At 51.0% G+C, this 20232-nt stretch overlaps 4 protein-coding genes across 4 annotated transcripts; 1 reads left to right on the top strand and 3 right to left on the bottom strand.

Moving 5' to 3' along the window:
* Nucleotides 1–32: 32 nt before the first annotated feature.
* Nucleotides 33–8532, top strand: BDW47DRAFT_130388 (type I polyketide synthase; the record flags this gene model as incomplete). The annotated part of the gene is made up of 15 exons (XM_024817090.1): nucleotides 33–644; nucleotides 699–1047; nucleotides 1098–1182; nucleotides 1233–1392; nucleotides 1446–1994; nucleotides 2042–2162; nucleotides 2218–2377; nucleotides 2434–4801; nucleotides 4861–5196; nucleotides 5251–5312; nucleotides 5369–5457; nucleotides 5517–6759; nucleotides 6796–7282; nucleotides 7334–7654; nucleotides 7702–8532. 15 exons carry the CDS (start codon nucleotides 33–35, stop codon nucleotides 8530–8532), a joined length of 7773 nt encoding a protein of 2590 aa, XP_024676620.1.
* A 736-nt stretch (nucleotides 8533–9268) lies between these two features.
* Nucleotides 9269–11985, bottom strand: BDW47DRAFT_2363 (ferric reductase family protein). Its single transcript, XM_024818534.1, has 6 exons — nucleotides 11132–11985; nucleotides 11007–11068; nucleotides 10771–10956; nucleotides 10304–10703; nucleotides 10085–10246; nucleotides 9269–10004 (listed from the first exon to the last, which is right to left on the bottom strand). The coding sequence occupies exons 1-6, from the start codon at nucleotides 11748–11750 to the stop codon at nucleotides 9592–9594; spliced, it is 1842 nt and encodes a 613-aa protein (XP_024676619.1). The 5' UTR covers nucleotides 11751–11985; the 3' UTR covers nucleotides 9269–9591.
* A 1373-nt stretch (nucleotides 11986–13358) lies between these two features.
* BDW47DRAFT_2408 (basic helix-loop-helix domain-containing protein) lies at nucleotides 13359–17096 on the bottom strand. Its single transcript, XM_024818548.1, has 2 exons — nucleotides 16920–17096; nucleotides 13359–16829 (listed from the first exon to the last, which is right to left on the bottom strand). Exon 2 carries the CDS (start codon nucleotides 16701–16703, stop codon nucleotides 13608–13610), a length of 3096 nt encoding a protein of 1031 aa, XP_024676618.1. The 5' UTR covers nucleotides 16704–16829; nucleotides 16920–17096; the 3' UTR covers nucleotides 13359–13607.
* Nucleotides 17097–17905: 809 nt separating this feature from the next.
* On the bottom strand, nucleotides 17906–19499 carry BDW47DRAFT_121707 (putative beta-fructofuranosidase; the record flags this gene model as incomplete). The annotated part of the gene is made up of 2 exons (XM_024815687.1): nucleotides 17906–19281; nucleotides 19331–19499. The coding sequence occupies 2 exons, from the start codon at nucleotides 19497–19499 to the stop codon at nucleotides 17906–17908; spliced, it is 1545 nt and encodes a 514-aa protein (XP_024676617.1).
* Nucleotides 19500–20232: the final 733 nt, after the last annotated feature.

Below are 20232 nucleotides of genomic sequence, written 5' to 3'. Positions count from 1 at the left end.
AGACAGGAAAATATTGGAAAAATTCACTGACCATGGCGTCGATCAGTTTTGAGGATAAACTTCAACCACTAGCAATCATCGGACTCTCCTTCAAGTTTCCGCAGGATGCGACCTCTTCTCAGGCCTTCTGGGACATGCTGGTCCACGGAAGATGTGCGTCGACGGAATTTCCCACCAGCCGAATGACCATCGAATCCCACCATCACCCAGACCGAGACCGACTAGACACCATCTCTCCCCGTGGTGGACATTTTATCTCCGAAGATCTCGGCGCTTTCGATGCACCGTTTTTCGGTATTAGTGGACCGGAGGCCGAGGCCATGGATCCCCAGCAGCGTCTCGCTTTGGAGACGGCCTACCGAGCGTTCGAAAGTGCGGGACTCCCACTTGAAGCTATTGCGGGTTCTAAAACAAGCGTTGTTGCCGGTTCTTTCTGCGACGATTACCATATGTTGCAGGTCAAAGACCCGCTGAATGTCAGCAAGCATAATGCTACAGGAAATGCGAGGAACATGATTTCTAATCGTCTGAGTTGGTTTTTTGATCTCCATGGCCCGAGTGCCACGGTTGACACTGCCTGCTCAAGTAGTTTGATTGCGTTGGACATGGCGTGTCAGTCTATATGGGGCGGGGATGCTACAATGGTAACCGAACATTTGCTTTACTCCACAATTCAAAGAGTGCTGACGGTTGAATAGGGCCTCGCAGTTGGGTGCAACGTTATGGTTGCGCCTGAAATGACTATTGGGCTAGACAACCTAGGTCTCCTGTCTCGCGACAGCCGCAGCTATAGTTTTGACGATCAAGCCAATGGATATGCCAGGGGAGAAGGAATCGGCGCACTGGTGATCAAACCATTAAAAGACGCTGTAAGCGATGGTGATACAGTCAGGGCTGTTATCCGATCGTCAAGCTCCAATCAGGATGGAAAAACACCTGGCATCCTGCAGCCGAGCAAAGAGGCTCAAATGCGTTTGATCTACGACACGTATAGTAAGGCGGGTCTAGACATGGCGGCTACGAGATATTTTGAAGCACATGGCACAGGTTAGGTTCCTGTTGAGATGATGGAAACCAAAGCACTAATAGCTTTCCAGGAACACCTATTGGTGACCCGATTGAGATTCGAGGTATAGGATCCGCGTTCCGTAAATATCGCTCGAAGGAGGAGCCATTATACGTGTAAGGCCCTATTGTAATAGGGCTTCTGGAGAAGTGCTTATCAAGACTAGGGGATCTGTCAAGTCAAACATCGGACACCTGGAGGGAGCTAGTGGTATTGCAGGTGTGATAAAGACGATCCTGGCACTCGAGAAAGGGATTATACCACCCAATAGTGAGAATTTGCGAAGGATCAATCCTCAAATAGACGAAGAGTTCTTTCACATTAAGGTAAGAAACCCTTTCCAACATTGTCAATGGCGAGTTCTGACTCGGCGCGACAGATACCACAACAAGCTGTGCCTTGGCCGACTGATGGACTGCGAAGAGCGTCTGTCAGCTCCTTTGGCTTTGGTGGAGCTAATTGCAGTGTCGTTCTTGATGATGCATACAATTCACTACGTCTTCGAGGGATGGAGGACGGAAAGCACCAAACGGCAATTACCCCTCCACAACCTGAAACAATCCACGATGCTCTAGATGACCGATTTGGGGACAAAAGTGGTACTTTAGAAAACTGTGCCATCATTAACGACGAGGAATCGAGTGGGGAAGACCAATCAACGCTGCTTGTCTGGTCGTCTGGGGACGAAGATGGGATTAATCGCACAAGAGAATCTTGGGAGACATACTTGTCTAACCTAGCTATTCCAAATTCTGAGAAGGGATATGCACAGAACCTGGCACACACACTTGCATCGAGACGGAGTCACCTGAAATGGAGATCTTTTGCCATCGCTGACCCAAAAAAACGCCCCAAGAGCCTTGCTGGCGAATTTTCCCCTGCGACAAGGTCCAATTCGTCTCCGAGAGTCGCTTTCATATTTACTGGGGTGAGCATCACCAGGTTTTGCTTCGCGACATCACTGACTATATGCAGCAAGGTGCACAATGGTATGCCATGGGTCGTGAACTCATTGCCAGATACGAGATTTTCAGAAACACCCTAGCGGAGGCAGGGAAATATTTGAAGACACTTGGTTGCCATTGGGATGTGCTGGGTATGTGACCAAGACACCAGATATACGCTGATTGGGATCCTAACGATGGTTTTAGACGAGATGAAAAAGGCGAAGTCTGAATCCAACGTCAACGATCCTACCTACGGACAGTCCCTTTGCACAATCGTTCAAATTGGGCTTGTGGATTTGCTTCGTAGTTGGAATGTTGTGCCATCCGCTGTCGTTGGCCATTCTTCTGGGGAGATAGCGGCCGCGTATGTCTACGACCACCAACCAGGTGGTATCTCACCTCGCTAACGAGTTACAACAGATATGCAGCGGGGGCTATATCAAAGAATTCTGCCTTGAAGGTTTCGTACTACAGGGGCCTCCTAGCTGGCAGACTGGGTGAAACCAGTAAATACAAAGGATCGATGCTTGCCGTTGGGCTCTCTGAAGCAGACATTCGAGCCTATTTAAACAAGCTTGAAGCATCATTTGGGTGTCTGCGACTAGTCGTTGCTTGTCTTAATAGTTCCAAGAGCCTGACAATATCTGGCGAGACTGAACAGATCGAAGCATTACATGACCTTCTTGAAAAGGACCAGGTATTCGCAAGGAAATTAATGGTCAATGTTGCATACCACTCCTTCCAGATGCAAGAGATAGCAAGTGCTTACGAAGCCGCCATTGGAAGCTTGGACACGCCCCTCCAGCGAACAGTGATACTTATGTTCTCTTCAGTCACGGGGGGATTGATTCACCGAGAAGAGCTAGCTACCCCAGGCTACTGGGTCAGAAACATGGTATCTCCAGTGCTGTTCGGCGATGCGTTGACAAGTCTGTCTTCCCAACCAGCTAACGTGCTGCGCAAGATTGACGGTAGCCATCGTCTTTCCGTGACTGTCAGTCATCTCGTGGAAATTGGACCACATGCTGCATTGCAGGGGCCTTGCAGAGATATCTTGAAAGCGGTTAAGAAAGACAAAGATATTACCTACATACCGTCGCTACGGCGCAATGTCTCTGCGGTGAAGTGCATTCTAGATTGTGTTGGGCGCTTGCATTGTGAGGGCTACGCGGTAGACCTGGGAGCTGTGAATTCGCCTGGTGGGACAGGACAGTCTGAAGGCCTTCAAGTCTTAGCTGATCTACCCGAATATCCGTTCGACCATTCCAAAACATATTGGCATGAGAGCAGACAGAGTAAGGGTTATCGCTTCCGGAAGACTGGCCGACTAGATCTGCTTGGAATTCCGGATGTCGATGGAAATCCAATGGAAGCGCATTGGAGGAATATCATCAGGGTATCAGAAATGCCGTGGGTTCAAGATCACAAAATTAACAACGCAACTTTGTATCCCGCTGCAGGAATGATGGTCATGGCGATTGAAGCGATCAAACAACTAGCCGAACCAAACCGAAATATCGCCGGGTTTACCATCAAAGATTGCAATTTTCTCTCACCGATACATATCCCCACTCACTCGGATGGGATTGAGACAAATATTCATGTTAAGCGAGTGAAGGATGGCAAATCTGACAGTTCAGGTTGGCATGACTTTCGAATCTGTTGCTACGACAAGGACACCTGGGTCGAGAATTGCACTGGTTCCATCCAAGTGAGCTATGAGTCCAACGAGTCAGGGATGAATACAAATGGTCGCGAGAATGCAGAATGGGACGCCTCTCTTATGAGGACTTACCAAGAGGCCGCGCGGTCATGTGCCGTGTCTGTTGATACAACGAAGTTTTACGAGGAACTGATCGAATATGGATATCAGTACGGTCCAGCTTTTGCCGCCATTACATCTTTGACTCGGAACAATGCTAGCAGCCAAGATATCGTCTCTACGATTCGCACATTCGTTGGAAACAGCGCAAAGGACTCGCAAGTCGTGCAGCCTCACACAATTCATCCTACTACGTTAGACGCTGTCATTCACATGATGACCGCAATGGTCATAGAAGTTGCAGGACAGGAAGAATCCGTCGCTGTTCCTACCCATATAGAAAAACTCTGGATATCCAACTCGGGAGGCCTGAGCTATCCGCATGCACACGCAATTAAGGCTTATGCCAACTCGGATGGTACAACTGTGACCGATTCTCGATACACGATGGTTGCGTTTGATGAGGGCCTCACCAAGTCCCTGCTGAATCTAGAAGGGTTAAGGGTTAATAATATCGCAAACTCAGCTGAGCGGAATCCTGAAGGTGATTTCCTTGCGGATAATCTTTGCCACCATGTTGAATGGAAGCCGGATATAGACCTTCTCAACAACGTTGAGACAAACGTTTTCTGCTCGAGGACTGAGCTGCAGAGCGATGAGCCAGTTGATGCTTTTACAGAACTCGATTTCCTTGTCTCGGCCTATGTGAGCAAGGTTCCTGCATCTGCTCTAGAGAAAGCGAAGATGATCGGCTCGCCGCACATGATAAAGTATGCAGAGTGGATAGCTAGACAGCAGAATATCTTAAATTCTGGCCAATCTGCTTTCAACTCACAAGCTTGGAGGACCCGCATGGAAGATGCATCCTTTATGAACTCCCTTCATAAGCGGCTTGAACAGGGAAGTAAACGAGGTCTACTGACGAGCATTGTCGGCAAGAACCTAATGCAGTTCGTATCTGGGGAGAGGGACCCAGTCAGTGTTCTTTTCGAAGGAAACTTGCTCCAAGACACTTATTTCGAGATGGTAAGTATCGTTATAATTTGGCTACAGTCAGGGAAACTTTTGGTAACAGTGTACACCAGGTCTTTGATCTTCCCAAGATAGGGCAAATGGCAAAGTACATTGACGCACTTGCCCACAAAAACCCAGCAATGAAATTCATAGAACTCGGCGCAGGAAGTGGAGCAATGACCGACTTCTGTATGAAGACACTGACTACAGATGATGATGGTCAAACAAAGCCATCTCGTTACAAACAATGGGACTTCACAGACCTATCGAGCTCTTTCTTTCCCCAAGCGCAAGACCTATTTGCAGCTCAAGGCGAGAAAATGCGATTCATGACCCTGGACATTGAGCAGGACCCAGTAATTCAAGGGTTCGAATGTGGCACGTACGATGTTGTTGTTGCGTTTCTTGTGAGTCTCAAATATTTGAAGGGGTTATGAAAGCGCTCTGACTCGTGAAACCAGGTCGTCCATGCCACAGAGAACTTGTCTGTTAGTCTCAAAAATGCTCGGAAGTTGCTAAAGCCGTGAGTCATTACTTTGACGAATTCCGGGTAGCTATGGTTTTCTAACAAAAAGCCAGAGGCGGAAAGTTCCTCTTATTTGAGATTACTAGGCTCGGTGCCATTCGGACCACCTTCGTCTTTGGACTTTTCGATGGATGGTGGCGAGGTAAGCATACTCTCACAAGTATTTGACCTCAACAATCGAAGATATGCTAATTGAATTAGGCCAAGAAACATATCGCACTATAAATCCCTGCGTAGATGAAACAAAATGGGACGAGCTGCTCAAAGAAGCTGGTTATTCGGGTTGCGACGTCGTCATCACCGATTACAATGACGAACGTTGTCATGAATGCAGTATGATTGTTTCAACTGCCGTTATTGAAGAGCCAACGCGCCCAAGTCAACCCTCAGTCAACATCATATTGAATCCACTGAGCCCCGTCCAATTGCAATTGGCGGACAAGTTTTCTGGGTTACTTCAAAATGCTGGAATGGATAACCTCACGCAACTTACATTCCAGGATTGCCTGACTAACCAAATAGCACCTGATGCGTTGAGCCTCTGTCTACTCGAAATCCAAGACAAGTTTCTTTATGATATAAATGAGTTTGATTTTATCAACTTCCGCGACCTCTTGACACATACGAGGAATCTGCTCTGGGTCAATGGAGGAGGCGGTCATCAGCCAAATCCAAAGTTCCGACTGATTGATGGACTCTTTCGGGTTATCAGTGATGAGAACCAGAGTACAAGATTGACCATTTTGTCCCTTGAACCTAGATCTACTGTGGAGCGTCAAGCACAACAGATCCTCAAGATAGCCACCTCTATTTTGGGAGACCTGGACAGGCACCTTGATACTGAGTATATCGAGATGGATGGAATGCTTCACGTTGGACGCTTGGTGCATGCAAGCTCCCTGAATCAGGAGGTTGCTACAAAGAAGCTTCCCCAGAAAACAGAGCCACGGACTTTTGGCGGAGATCTTCCCCTACGGCTTGAAGTGGGCACTCCGGGCTTGCTCAATACACTGCACTTTGTCGAAGACAAAAGGTTGCAGGCGACTCTGAAGCCGAATGAAATTGAAATTAGGTCCAAGGCAGTGGGGCTGAACTTCCGCGATGTACTGATCGCGCTGGGAAGACTGAACAGCAATACCCTCGGGGGCGAGTTTGCCGGTGAGATAACGCGAGTCGGAGACGAGTGCCACAAGTTCAAACCTGGTGACCGAGTGGTGGTGTACCATCCCAGCCACTATGCCAACTACGTCCGGGTGCGCGAAGACATGGCGGTTATAAAGATCCCCGGGGATTGGCTTTCATATGTGGATGCCGCTGCAATGCCAGTGACGTATGGCACGGCTTGGCTAACACTCAATCGGATTGCACGACTCCAGCGAGGGGAGTCAGTGCTGATCCATTCCGGCGCTGGGGGGACCGGACAGGCAGCAATTCGAATTGCCCAGTACATCGGAGCTACGATCTTTACTACCGTCTCCAGCGAGAGCAAAAAGCAGTTTCTGATGGATCAGTGCCATATTCCTAGCGAACACATCTTCTCAAGTCGAAACACGCTGTTTGCGAAGGGTATCCGGCGTCTGACCGGCAACAAAGGCGTGGACGTCGTGTTGAACTCATTGGCATCCGACGAGTTAATTGCCTCGTGGGAATCGATCGCACCCTACGGTCGTTTTGTGGAGATCGGTAAAAACGATATCCTTTCCAATTCAAAGCTTCCGATGGGACAGTTTGAAAAAAATGTCAGCTTCTCGGCGTTTGATCTAGCCGCGATGAGCGTGGACCGGCCGCAGCTAGTCATTTCTGCCTTGGGGGAGGTACTTGATCTCATAAAGGAGGGAAAACTTCCAGTTCCTCAGTCTGCACAGGTTTATAAAGTGGGTGATATTGAGCAAGCATTTCGGCAGATGCAAGGCGGGAAGAATATGGGCAAGGCAGTGATAGAATTGAGAGACGATGATCAGGTAGAGGTGAGTTCACACCCGATACAGTCTTCCAGTGCGCTTAACTAACTTTTGTAGGCTGTTATGGACACCAAGCCAACATACGCCTTTGATCCCAATGCAACCTACGTGATTGCCGGTGGTCTAGGTGGTCTTGGCCGGAGCATCGCGCGATGGTTGGTCGACCGCGGAGCCTGTAATCTGATCCTACTTTCTCGATCGGGTGAGAACAACCCATATGCCAGGGACTTTGTGGCCGGATTGAGGGAACAAGGCGCAAATGCAGTCACTCCCGCATGTGATATCGCAGATCGTGCATCTCTGACAGCTGTACTGGATTCTTGCGCCGCCCACATGCCGCCAATCAAAGGATGTATCCAGGCATCAATGGTTGTTAGCGTGCGTATCTTGTTCTTGTCTTACAATATCTGGGCTAACTGGAATAGAACTCTCATTTCGAGCAATTAACGCTCGACTCCTGGCGGGCCTCCACAGCGCCCAAAGCCCAAGGTTCATGGAACCTGCACGAACTGCTGCCACAAGGCCTTGACTTCTTCGTCCTCATGTCCTCCGTCGCAGGTATCACCGGGGCGCGGGGGGAATCCGGCTACGCATCAGGGAATACATTCAAAGACGGTCTTGCGCGATACCGAATTGGAATCGGCGAGAAAGCAATCTCACTAGACCTGGGCCTATTCCTCTCAGCAGGATTCTTCAAAGAAAACGAAGAAGCCCGCAAAAGGTTCCTAGCGAACTCAGTTCTGCACCCCATCACGGAGTCAGACCTACACGCCCTACTCGACATATACTGCAATCCAAACCTCACACACATCCCCATCGAAAAGAGCCAAGCCGTTGTCGGCATCCAGCCAAAAGTCCGCGAAATGGGCATGAACACAACCGAATGGATGCAGCGGCCCTTCTTCCGGCACCTGGCAGCACACGGATCATCGTCATCTAGCGCGACAAGTCCCTCCAACAGCACCAACTTCGCTTCTGTATTCGCAACCGCGAAGTCGCTCGACGAAGTAACAGCCATCCTAAAGCAGGAGATGCGATCCAAGCTCTCACGCATGCTGTCCGTATCTGGCGACGAGATCGACCTCGACAAGCCTATCCACCAGTACGGCGTGGACTCTTTAGCCGCCGTAGAGCTGCGGAATTGGTTCGGGCGCGAGTTGCGCGCGGATATCGCGATTTTCGATATCCTGGGCGGAGCTAGCATTGCGTCTGTTGTGGCGCTGGCTGTGGGGAAGAGCGATTACCGTCGGGGTTGATCTTTCTCCTTTTTAGATAGTTAGCTCATTATGTCTATTGCCTGCAGGTTCGTGGAGTGATCATTGATTGTGGTAATGATAGAATTATGATGTCCCTAACAGTATATAGTCACGAGATGGTGAATCATTGAGTCGGATCCATTTCTTATCTGATTAATCGACACATTGTCATTAAGATACCGTCATAGACTACTACCAAGACATTATTAGGCATTACCAGGCAGGTGCCTAAAAAAGGGTACCTAAACCTACTCCATCTTGATAGACACAGCAGAGATGACATTCTTTTTATCGGAAGTCTATATCATGACCCTTTCTGCATTCCATCAACCCCATGACTCAGACATCATATGACGATATCGACATGCATAAAATACCATTTTCAGGGTAAAAATTGAATTAAAAAAAAAGTAAAAAAAAATTAGAAATGGCAAAACAAGGAAGGCATGCACGTAGATACCTCTCTAGGTAGGTAGTAAATACACCTGGTAAATGTCACCAATAGGAAGGCGCTGACGCCAGCCGAAATGGAATGGAATGTCTCAGATCTCGATTGTCATTTTTTCATGTTTTTTTCTTTCTATACATTTGTTACTTTTTCTGTCTATTCTGGTTGGATTGTCATTCACCATTTTGCTTTATACTTTTATTTTGTATTTCGTATATATGCAAATATTGTCTTTTGTTTTTGCTCAAGACTCGTAAGTAGTGATGAGTTCAATGAGTTCAACTTTTCGTACTACCAAAAATAAAAATAAAAAATAAAAAGAAAAAGGGCCCTAGTTCTTGGACATCTCTCTAGAGAAGTGAAAAAAACGCAGTGTAGAAGTAAACAAACCAATTCTTCTAACTCACTTTCTGATATATATAAAAATTCGACATGAGATAGCAAGAGCTATGGTATCACCGGGCAAACTGTACAACACAACACAACACAACACAACACCATTCACATAACAACAACACTTACTCAAGGGGCAAAAAAGGCAAGAAAGAAAGGAAGAAAGGAAGGAGAGAAGGAAGGAAGAAAAGAAAGAAGAAAAGAAGGTGTTCGAAAATCTACCACGAAAACGTCTCCTCATACAAATCCACCGTCGTCTGTCCCTGCTTACTCCTCACCGTCCTCCGCACATCATCACCCATACCCCCGGGGCCGCAAACACTAACGGCCATCGCACCGACCTGCTGCGCCGCCTCGTCTTCGACGATCTCGCCAAAACAAGGCTTTCCCAGCGTGATGGTGAGTGGCACTGTGGACGGGACGGCTTCCGCCCAGGGGCTTTTGTCGGATGTGTTATCTTTTTCGTCGTCGGGGGAGGAGGCGCCTTTCGTGGTGAGGAAGATGTGAATGGAGAGGGAGAAGTCTAGATCGAGGAATTCAAAGTAGGAGTGCTCTTTTTGGTCGGTGGGGACTTGAATTACGGGGTGGTTGAGGAGGAAGGTCATCCAGGGTTGGATCCAGGTCAGATGATCTGTTTTCTGTTAGTTAGGGCTCTGGGGCTGATTGTTGTATGGGGTATAGGAGGGGATGGGAAGGGGAGGGGAAGGATACCTGGACTTCGCACGACCCAGACTAAACTCACGCGTCGTACGGCGATAGCTCGCGCTGCGATGCCGTTGATGAACTCGTGTATGTACGACATTGGGTGCGTGATTCCGATACCTCCCGCTATGAGTAGAACCGTTCCATACGAGGAGAGGGAATGCAGCCCGCCTGAGCAGTCAAGTCAGCGTCAACATCCGTTGGTGGTTTTTTCCAGGGAAATCTTACCGAAGGGCCCCTCGGCCAGCGCAGTAGCACTGAACCGGCCCTCTTCCACTTTGTTAACCTTCCCAAGTAACTTGTTGGTGAATCCATCGCGCCTCTTAATCAAGAACGACATGGTCGTCCGCTCCGTTGGGTCCAATAACAAATTGAACGAGTCGCCGGAAGTGCGTTTTTCGTCGGTGCTCATCGGCTCGGACGAAGTCCATGCTACTGAAAACGGATGGGACGTCCATAGCCCCAGCGACGGGATGTAGAGGTACATGTACTGGCCAGCTCGGAAATTCCACGAGCGTGCCATGACCACGTCAACGCGGGCAACGTCGCCAGGAAGAAGTTCTACAGTGGCCGTGGTCCGGCGTTTGCTGAAATTGCGCCAGATGACGCTGCCCAGTCGTCCCGCTCTCTGTTCCCATCAGCATTTTTCGACCCCTGCTGTGAAATTTCAAGGAAAAATCTTGAGGGGAGCTCACATCTAATCCCCACAAGATCAACGTCACCAGCAGGACCTTCTGCATGGCCAGGTTCTGCAGGTGGTACCACAATGCCACGAACGCCAAGATCGCTAATATGATGTGGAAATGCAGGAACGCCTCGTACCAGGCGTGGCGGATCGGAGACAGCGATTGGAAGAAGATCACGACAAAAGATATAAGAGCCTTGTTTCACGGTGAGAAATAGGTAAATTCAACGGCAGCGTATCACTCACAATCAATCCACATATGAAGAATGGTTTGGTCCACAAAATATGCGTAACCTCGGCCATGGTCACTGTCTTGTCAGTATGCAAGCGCGAAATATGATAGGATGTAAGAATGGAGAGCGGAAACTCACTTTCTTTGGCTTCCCCCGCTACCACACAACTCATATGTACAATTGCGCCGACAACCATGACCCGTCCAACCCACCGGTGCAATAAGTTAAATGTATCGAACGGCACCCCCAGCAGCCAGATCAGAGGATTGTTTCGGCCGGCGGTTAGAACCAGCGCCGGAGAGTTCATGATAGCCAGGTGGCCCGCTGCATACTTCAGCTGGAACATCTTCTCCTTGTAAATCTGCCACCAGTCGATGAGAGCGACGATGAAGATGAGGTTCAACGCTACGTATCCCGCCAACAGAGCCGTCTCAAGCCGCAGCGGCAGAGCGCCCATGTGAAACCGACCCAGCAGTCGAAACTCGCGGCTGTGGCGCGTGGACAGCAGCGGCGCGTAGAAGACATGCTTCTTGAGGCTGGCCGCCAGCTGGTTGGGCCGGACGAATCGCGTTTGATCGTTCTTCTGCAGGGCCTCTTTGAGTCGGCAGCGGTGGTGGTATTGTATGCAGGCGCGGCCGATAAAGAATAGCACGAGCACTCCGCCGAGGCAATATAGCGGGACGCCCAGAGCTGCGTTCACCGGGGGGTGGTCGGCTTTAGTGTGTATCTGCCCCGATGGCAGAAGATCGACTCCCATTTTCTTGAACCTGAGAAGTGCGTCGAACTCCGCATGCGACAGGGAGGTCGAACGAGAAGCAGCAGGCTGCTGCACATCAGATCTCTCCGTTCAGCGACAACAGCTTAGGAGTCGACTGGAAATTCCCCAATATAACGTCGTACAGGCGGCAAGCAATGATAGTTGACGGTTTTGTCAAGTATATGGTGCAGGGGTAAGAAGCTGGTAGGGCTGCGGGTCTGCCTTTTGACAGACTTGGACGATGCCGTCATCCATCCTTTTTTGCAGCCCGACACAGGCTGTCACTTTCCTTCCCAATTACTGAAATTGGACTGGGTCGGCTTCATGTCAGGCTTTTTTTCCCGCTGTTCCCTTGTGATGAGAGCGGAGCCGAGAGATCGGCTGCAACCAACAGGAATGTGGTGGCATGGTTGAAGAATGTAAGCGTGCACCCAGACAGCCTTTCACAGGGTCTTCCAGACGGCACCACGGCTAACCACATCTCGTTGGTGTGGAACTCCCCAGGTTCATGATACAATCGAGTGCAACTCTTAGATAGCCTTTCGACCCATAGCCATCATTGGACGGTGTTAACCCACCCAGGTAAATTCTGACTGGGGACACCGAGGTACAACAAAAGAAAGTATCGCCGGAAGCGGCATAAAAACCGTTTGGCCTCCCATTCGGAGCTACTCGGCCGTTGGGAATGCTTCTTCGCCCCACAGCAGTCACCCGTAGACAACCTTGATCTCGTGGGCTTGCTATGGCTTCACGATGACGTTTAAATAGAGGGTATATATATAAATTCGTAGAAAAATTGGAGATTCTCGTCATCCGGTATCAACCAGGCGGGAGATTTCTCCCCAGCTGAGAGCATGATCAATCAGCCTATTCATCCGCGCCGGTCACAACATACCGCGAGTAAAGAACCATAGATCACTCGCCCCTCAGTACGAACCAGTCGCTCGACCGATTGCCCAAAAGAGCAGAGTGTCAAAATGAGGCTCCACAGGGGTTGCGCAAGCCAGTAGGAGACGGCATATGAACGTGTCGGGCGTGCCGAACGATCGATATCGTCACAATGGGAAGTAAGATGTCAAATATCAAGGGCCAGTGCAACGTCGACGTAATTAAGTTCTTTCAATGTCTGGTTTATCTGAGACAATGGACTCTCTGCTTGTTTGTATTATGCGTAACTGCCGAAGGTCGAGTACAGACGTCAGACCTCTGGCACATCCGCAGTCCTTCCAGAAACGGTGACACATTGCCAGGGGGCTGGGTGGTGTCCCGGGGATTTCCGAATCCACACCAGCCACGAGGCGTAGGTGGGAATAGTGGCACAGTAGAAAAGGAAGAAGATCAAGATTGCATTGAAAATTGAAAAGAGAAGGCCATGGGTGTTTGCGCCGCGGTCTAGACCTTTCAGCTGGCTTGGTCGCTGCATGCAGTAGTCAACGTGAAACATTGTTCATGAATTGGGAGGGGCTCAAACAAAGGCTGCTGTTCCTGTCAGTTGTGATACCACCTTGCGCTTGCCCCACAAGCAACTCAAGGACCAGATCAAAGGGCACAGGGTTAGACATGATTTAAATGGGACAACAAGCAAGGCATACGAGATTCACAGGCACCGACAACATGAAGACAATATCAAGACCTCATTCATAAAATTGGAGGGAAGATACAAATATGGGCAACACCGCCAGCCTGAACGCCTGAGATAACAGCAAACCAGGATAGGAAGAAAACAATCAATCTCCCATGACTATCCCGCCGCCCGCCCCCGAGCAAATTATTAGTCCTCCCTGGATGGTGAGTCTAGACCCTCTCTAGAATAATGTATGGAATATGAAGAAATTTCACCGCGATAGGAAGAATTTTCTATGAGGTGATACCACCTTCCACCTTCGGGCCTATTGTAGGGTCTTCGGTGCCGAGACTCCCATAACCAGTGTCATCGCTAGCTGAATATCCTAAGCTAGAGCGACGGTGGGAATGGCCCTGCGTCGCATTTTCCTTTTCTGCCACACGGCCTTTGGCGCGTCGAGTGGCCTTTCTTTTCTTCTTGTCCCTGCTCCGCTTGCTCTTCGTTCGCGTGTTTTGAATACACATATAGCTAGCAACGTCAACTCCCGCGCCGACACACAGCTCCGTGCATTCGGTCTCAATGATCTTCACGAGCTTGGGTGTGAACCCGTAGAAGGCCGGATTATATGCGTTACGGGCCCAGTACATAAGTTCAGATGCCACGCGGCCGAGGTGGGGGATAGCTTGGCAAGATCCGTGGGAGCGAGGTAGCACCCCGGTCAAGGCTTCGTCGCCAGAGCTAGCCTTGGATGACAACGGGGTGGAAATCCTAGACGAGGTGGTAGACCCTGACGATTCGGAGGAGGAAAGATAATCCGTGTCGGAGGCCAGCACGTGGAGGAGGTGGTAGACCGCTCCGAATCCGAGCAAGGTTAGCTCAACGGGATCCAGGGGCAGGCGGTTGAATCTGGAAATTGCCTTTTGCATGGTGAAAGAAGACGGCAGAGGGGTGCCGCCATTGGTCCGGGCGGTGAAGATGGCAGCGATCATCGCGCAGCGGACGGCAATGGAGATCTCCTCCCGCACAGAAACCGGGAGTGACGAGTCGAGGAAGTTCGATGACGTGTTGTGGATGTCGTTGCCGTTGTCCTTGGGCAGAGCCGCAAGAACAGCGCCGATGTTGGCTATCCGATCGTGCTCGAAGAACACGGCCATCATGACAAGAGCCCGCGTATGGGCGGCAGACGGTTGCGGTGCCACCTGAAGCGCGAGATTGATTTTGTTCTTGAACAGATCGCGGCTTTCCTTGGCCTCGGGCGTACCCGAGCTAGCCTCGAAGTAGTTCAGTAGAGCGCGCTGCAACAGATGACTGGACCACCAGGCAGCCAGGGCATCCAAAGAGGATTGGATAGCGGGATCCTCTTCCACCACGTCCAACAGCGCCTCGTCGTCATCGATCCCCTCTTGGGTGGGCCGGTTCCAGGTAAGGTTGGCCGCCCGCCCGATTATGCTGTCGGTCATAACCTCCTCGCTGTCGATCTTCAACAGGGCGGCTAAATAACCCGGCAGGGCATCGGGGTGGTCATTGGAAAGCACATCGTTCATCCGGCGGGCCAGGTCCCACTGATACCGTGCGAGGGTTCGGGCCACGTCATTGGATATGTGGAAGGTCCAGGACCCTGGGTCCCCGACCCGCCACATCAAGATTCGACAATGCAACGCTTTCAGCATCATCCGCATGGGACTCCGGGGCAAGGTTCCAGCGGCGAAGATGGTCAGAACCAATCGGCTCTTACTGACCTCGGCATCACCACCGGCCAGTTGCGCATCGATGGCGATGTCCCACGTCTTAACCCGGCCCCTCTCGTCCTCCTCGGTGACCCCGGTCGCCCATGAGTAGAGATTCCACCCCATTAGGCACCGGAGGACGTATTCAAAACATCGAGACGTGACGACATACCATTCGTGGAAGAATCGGTGGCGGGGAACTCCGACTTGCTGAATACTCGTCAGCCAAGCCTGCCGTCGGAAGTTGGTCGAAGACAGTCGGGTCGTCTCTGGCTTGGACGACGTCAACGGTGACGCATCTGGGCCTGAGTTGAACAAATACACAAAAACGACGAACGCACTCCCAACGACCAGCACGGCGAGAAGGAGGAAATGGGCGATCGCTCGGACATGCCATGAATGCCAGGATGTTCGGACCACGGCTTCCCAATACGCCAACGAGGGTGGCTGCATGTTGTAAAGCCAGTTCATAGGGAGAGCCAACAGGCCCTTCGCCGTCGAGTCCGTTTCTTTCTGGGAACTCATGCCCTCGACGACCATCAGCCCAGCGAGAGCCCCAAGCATGTACTTGTTGGGATAGTGGGACCGTCGGCGACCGCCACCGCACTGTGTGCGATTAGTACTGGAGCTGGGGTATTGGATGTATGATTGAGAAAATGCATTATCGGCCGGGGCCTCCGCTCGCATTCGCTTAAAAGCGTCTGGGACTTTCATCAATCCTTCGGGTGGGTGGGAAGAAGCACTGGGAGAATGCTCGCGAGGCGAGTCCTCGGCGTGGGAGAAAACGCTCGGGGACGAACTGGCACCCGACTCGGTCGATACCGTACAGTTGCTCGGGGATGATACAGAGGCCGCAGACGTCATGCTCTGGTCGTTGGCCTTGTCGACCTGGCGGAGTCGATTTTTCAGGGCGACATTTTCCTCTTCCAACCGCCTGTTGCGAATCTCCAGGTGTCGGATGTACTCGGTGGCCTTGGACAGAATAGAGGCCTTGTTCAGCTTGTTTGCCGGAGTGACTCCTTCTCCGTCGTCGTCATCCACCAGAGCTCCACTACCTTTTGACGCCCGCAAGCTGGGGACGCTGTCTCTCAACTCGGAAATCTTGTCGTTCAAATTGGCGCGGTATCTCTTCTCGATGACATTGTGGGCTCGCTTCTTGGCCGGCATCTTTTTGCCATTCGGTAGCACGCCGCTCACAGTCGATCCGTCATCGTCGCTCCCAGTCTTGCGTTTACGACTGGCACCTTCTGACAATAGGGGCGAACCGATCGTGGACGGGATCCTGAAGCCGTCATTGAAGGTCGTCTCTGGGGGACCAGCCCCCTGATCACGTCCCAGCAGGCCGTCAAACGGCGGATTTGAGAAATCCAGCGATAGATCGGGAGAGAACTCTGCGGATGCAAAGGTATCGAAATTCGGGGGTGCGGGGCAGTCGTTGTTACTTTGCGGGGTGAAGGGGAGATCCAAGGGCGATTGGGTGGGCGGGACCTTGTGTTCCTGGGTTCCCGGGTCGTCCCATCTCATCCACTGAGTCCAATCCTGGACGACGTCGTCAGGGGTGGATTGGGGAAAGCCTGCGGTGTCCGATTGCGACTTTCTCTTCCCCGACCCCTGGAGAGGGGAGAATAGCTGGAAGTCGCTTCCCATGTCGGGCGCAGCCATACTATCCAACCGCGTAGGGCTGGACCATCAGTCGAGATGATGTTGTGGGATGTCGCGGTCAACTCCAGACAAGAAGACAATGATTCGGTCCGGAGCGATCGTGTCTAGCAAAATCAATAACAGGTCCTGCAGAGAGCGAGATCAGGATGGGTAGTGGTGTTGAGGTTGATGATGGTTTGAGGTTGAGGATGTTTATCAGATGCAGGAGATGCATACCTGACGTCGAAAAGCAAGTCGGGACCCGGTAATGTGCGGGTTTAAGTTCCAATGCAGTTGAAGATCAGCCAGAAGCCAACGCGCTAACACACCTAAGTCCAACTGTGGAGACGAATGGGGCGGATGGCGAGCCGCCAGCGACCACTGGACGATGTTTCTCTGGGGTGGCGAGGCGAAAATTGAGGCGATTGTCTATCATCAACAAACCATTAGAATAACAGACAGTAGTGTAGTAGAGTAAGAAGAAGAAGAAGACAGTTGGAGGTCGGCCTAGCTGATGTTTTTCCGCCCCTCCAAACAGAAAAAGCCACTATCAAGACCGTTGGGCGAAAGGTTGAGTACGCGGCCAGGGACAAGGCGCCATGGTTCGCGCTGGTTCACATGGGATGGGGACGGGAGGAACCCACAGCTGATTGATCAATTGATTGATGGGATAGACTGATTTGATAGGAACAGTCTATACTCCTGAATAGTGCCTGAGATGGTGTATCCAATGAACGATCATGACCGGGTTGATGATATGTGTTTGAAACCGCGAGAGAGCAACATGGTGAACAGGAGAGGACAGACAAACAGAGCAATCGATCAGCCCACTCTGTATAATTCGATTTCTAGGTTGACAAGAAAGACCAGAAGGAAACCTTAAGGTTCAGGCCTTGGCGTGGCATGATCGCGGGATGCGGTGCTTCCGGCAAGCCGACTAGTGGTATTGGATTTCCAGGGTGGTAATTTATGGGTCTGGGGGCCAATGGGCGTCCGTATTATCACGTGATTCTGTACGGGATGGCTTCGTGCTGTATTGATACGCCTGCGCTCCCTCAGGCAGTCAGGCAGAATGACATCACAACATCCATTTCTGAAACAATGCTGACCTTTCTATCTTTGGAGGCAGATCTGGCCTCGACCAGGCATGGTGAATCCTCAGGGGAAATGATAGACTGTATCCTGATGGTTCACGGCACATCCTCCGTAGCCATCACGTTGATCTACTCCCACACCCCTCGCAGCCCCCACACATCCACACTCACCCGACTCCCCGCCTCCAGTTCCCCAGCAGAAACATCCAGTATATCTAGCGGTGAAGTCGGAAAAAACGACATGGTCCCACTGCCGCTCCCATCCTCCAGGAAGACCTCGAAAACAGAGCGATCGACAACCGCGGAGAAGGAGAATGAACTGTTCTCGATAGACACTTCAGTCCGAAACTCAGACGTAAAGTTGCCGTGATCCTGGGTGGTAAAGAGACGCGCACCAGCACGGCTAATCCAGAAGCGGTTTTGGTCCAATCGCAACCCTCCATCAAGAGACTCCCCCGACGCGGAGGAACTGATCTGGAAAGCGACCTCTCCGACCGGGCTCAGGGGGTTGATTCCCTCGATCGCCACCGCCAAGTAGACAGCCTTGGACGACACATGGGAGAAGTCCACTGTCATGCCATCATTCCCGGACCGTAGATCCCAACTCCCGAGCTGCGCCCCTCTCACAGGGGCGAGACCATCAGCAGGGCTATGGGTCACGACCCAGGACCCGTCGACCTGGGTCAGTGTGTGTGTCCTAGGCAACGTCGCGGCACTCCTCCACCCCTCGGTCTCCCCCGTCGGAACCTCCTCCGTATAATCCCAGTTACTCGCCCAGCCAATCGACACGGGGGGGTGTCCAGCGGGGATTCCCGAGAACCACTGCGCGGCGTAGTTGTCCTTCGCAAAATCGTACAGCGGCGCGTGCGGTGTCTCGGACTCGAAATGGGTGCCGTTGAAATCGCCCACCACGTAGAACGTGCCTGATCCGCCCAGTGGTGCCCCGGGGTTGACTGAGATGAATAGCACATGTTTCTTTCCCTTGTGCGCGACAGCTTGGTTAACGGAGAATTCGACCAAGTTCGGACACTCGAATTCCACCCCAGGCAGACCAGCCTGCGTGAAATTTGAAGCATGTTCCCATTCCTTCAAATTCGACGAAGTGTAAAACCCAATGACCCTGTCCGCCGCATACGCGATAGCCATAACCCATCGCTGCGTGTCATGATGCCATGTCACTTGGGGGTCACGAAAGTCCTTCGACGCGCTATCGATAACAGGGTTGCCCGCATACTTGGTAAACGTGTACCCGCCATCCCTGGAATAGGCGATATGCTGGGTCTCCTTGTTGGGTGTATCCACAGTGTAGATAGCCACAACCCCATCCTCCTGGTCTGGAAAAAACCCCGACGTGTTATCAGCGTCGACCACGGCCGAGCCGGAGAATATATACTCGTCAGACTCTGCGGGAGAGATGGCGATGGGCTGGTTGGTCCAATGGTAGAGGTCTGGGCTCGTGGCATGACCCCAGTGTTGATTTCCGGCGACTGGCTCGGAGGGATTGTCTGATGGCGTCAGCTTGTGTGTGTAATATAGCAGCGGTAGTATACGTACACTGGTAGTACAGGTGGTATGTTCCGCTGCGGTCATCGTAGAACAGGCCATTGGGGTCATTCATGAAGTTGACAGGGGGGGAGAAGTGCACTTGAGGCCGTAGTGGCCCTGTATAATCCGCTGCCTGGGCGGCTGCCACGAAACACATTATCCACGGTGGAATTCGCATCTTGAATCTGCAGTTTTGGGGACATGTACCTCTCTTAATTATCCAGAAAGAGACCCAAGAGGGAGATATATATACTCGATTTATGCGCCAACCGGGAACTACCATCGGAACGCCAACAAACACCCCCACAAATCTCAGCAGCGCACATGAACTTTCTCCCCACTGTTGAATTTTCTCCACGATGTCGCGATCTGAAAACCCCGCGAGCAGGGATAGTTCTAACTTTCGGTGGTTCTTCGGGTGTTTCTCCGCGTGTGGAGAATGGACTATACGCTTGCGGAGATCTCAGTGTCATCTCGGCCGTTTGCCGAATACAGTCAATATAGAGTACCTATATTCATAATTAGAGATTTTATAAGGGAATCAGGACTATACTGGAAGAAGACTGGTCTCCTGCTAGATGATACAGAAATTTCAGTAGGTAAACGCTAATTTGATGGGCTTATATAGATAGATCCATCGAATAGCATTGAATATATATAGTTGGTATCACTTACCCCTCAACAAATGTCCAAATGAAACAGTGAATTCTTGGCAATATTGATTAACTTTACAAAGGTACAATATGGTAGAAAGATGGTTCCTCATGTCCAGATGCAATCAAAACACTCAACCCTACTTTACAGTCAGGTGGACGAAGGACATGCATGCACCCTCACCATAGATAATGGAAAACACCAGGTGATACACCTTAATACTTCCATAGATGACGACGCAATATAAATCATCCCTC

Source organism: Aspergillus candidus (assembly GCF_002847045.1).
Source record: "Aspergillus candidus strain CBS 102.13 unplaced genomic scaffold BDW47scaffold_1, whole genome shotgun sequence".
NCBI lineage: Eukaryota > Fungi > Ascomycota > Eurotiomycetes > Eurotiales > Aspergillaceae > Aspergillus > Aspergillus candidus.
The sequence above is the reverse complement of the archived record's forward strand: the minus strand, read 5'-3'. Positions and strand labels throughout refer to the sequence as shown.

What these genes read in the sequence shown, in the direction of transcription:
- BDW47DRAFT_2408 (XM_024818548.1), bottom strand. Translation starts at nt 16,703, where the DNA reads ATGGCTGCGCCCGACATGGGAAGCGACTTCCAGCTATTCTCCCCTCTC.
- BDW47DRAFT_2363 (XM_024818534.1), bottom strand. Translation starts at nt 11,750, where the DNA reads ATGGGAGTCGATCTTCTGCCATCGGGGCAGATACACACTAAAGCCGAC. An exon ending in AGCGGGGGAAGCCAAAGAAA is followed by an intron (nt 11,069 to 11,131) that starts GTGAGTTTCCGC and finishes CTGACAAGACAG; the next exon opens with TGACCATGGCCGAGGTTACG. An exon ending in GCTGGCCGAGGGGCCCTTCG is followed by an intron (nt 10,247 to 10,303) that starts GTAAGATTTCCC and finishes TTGACTGCTCAG; the next exon opens with GCGGGCTGCATTCCCTCTCC.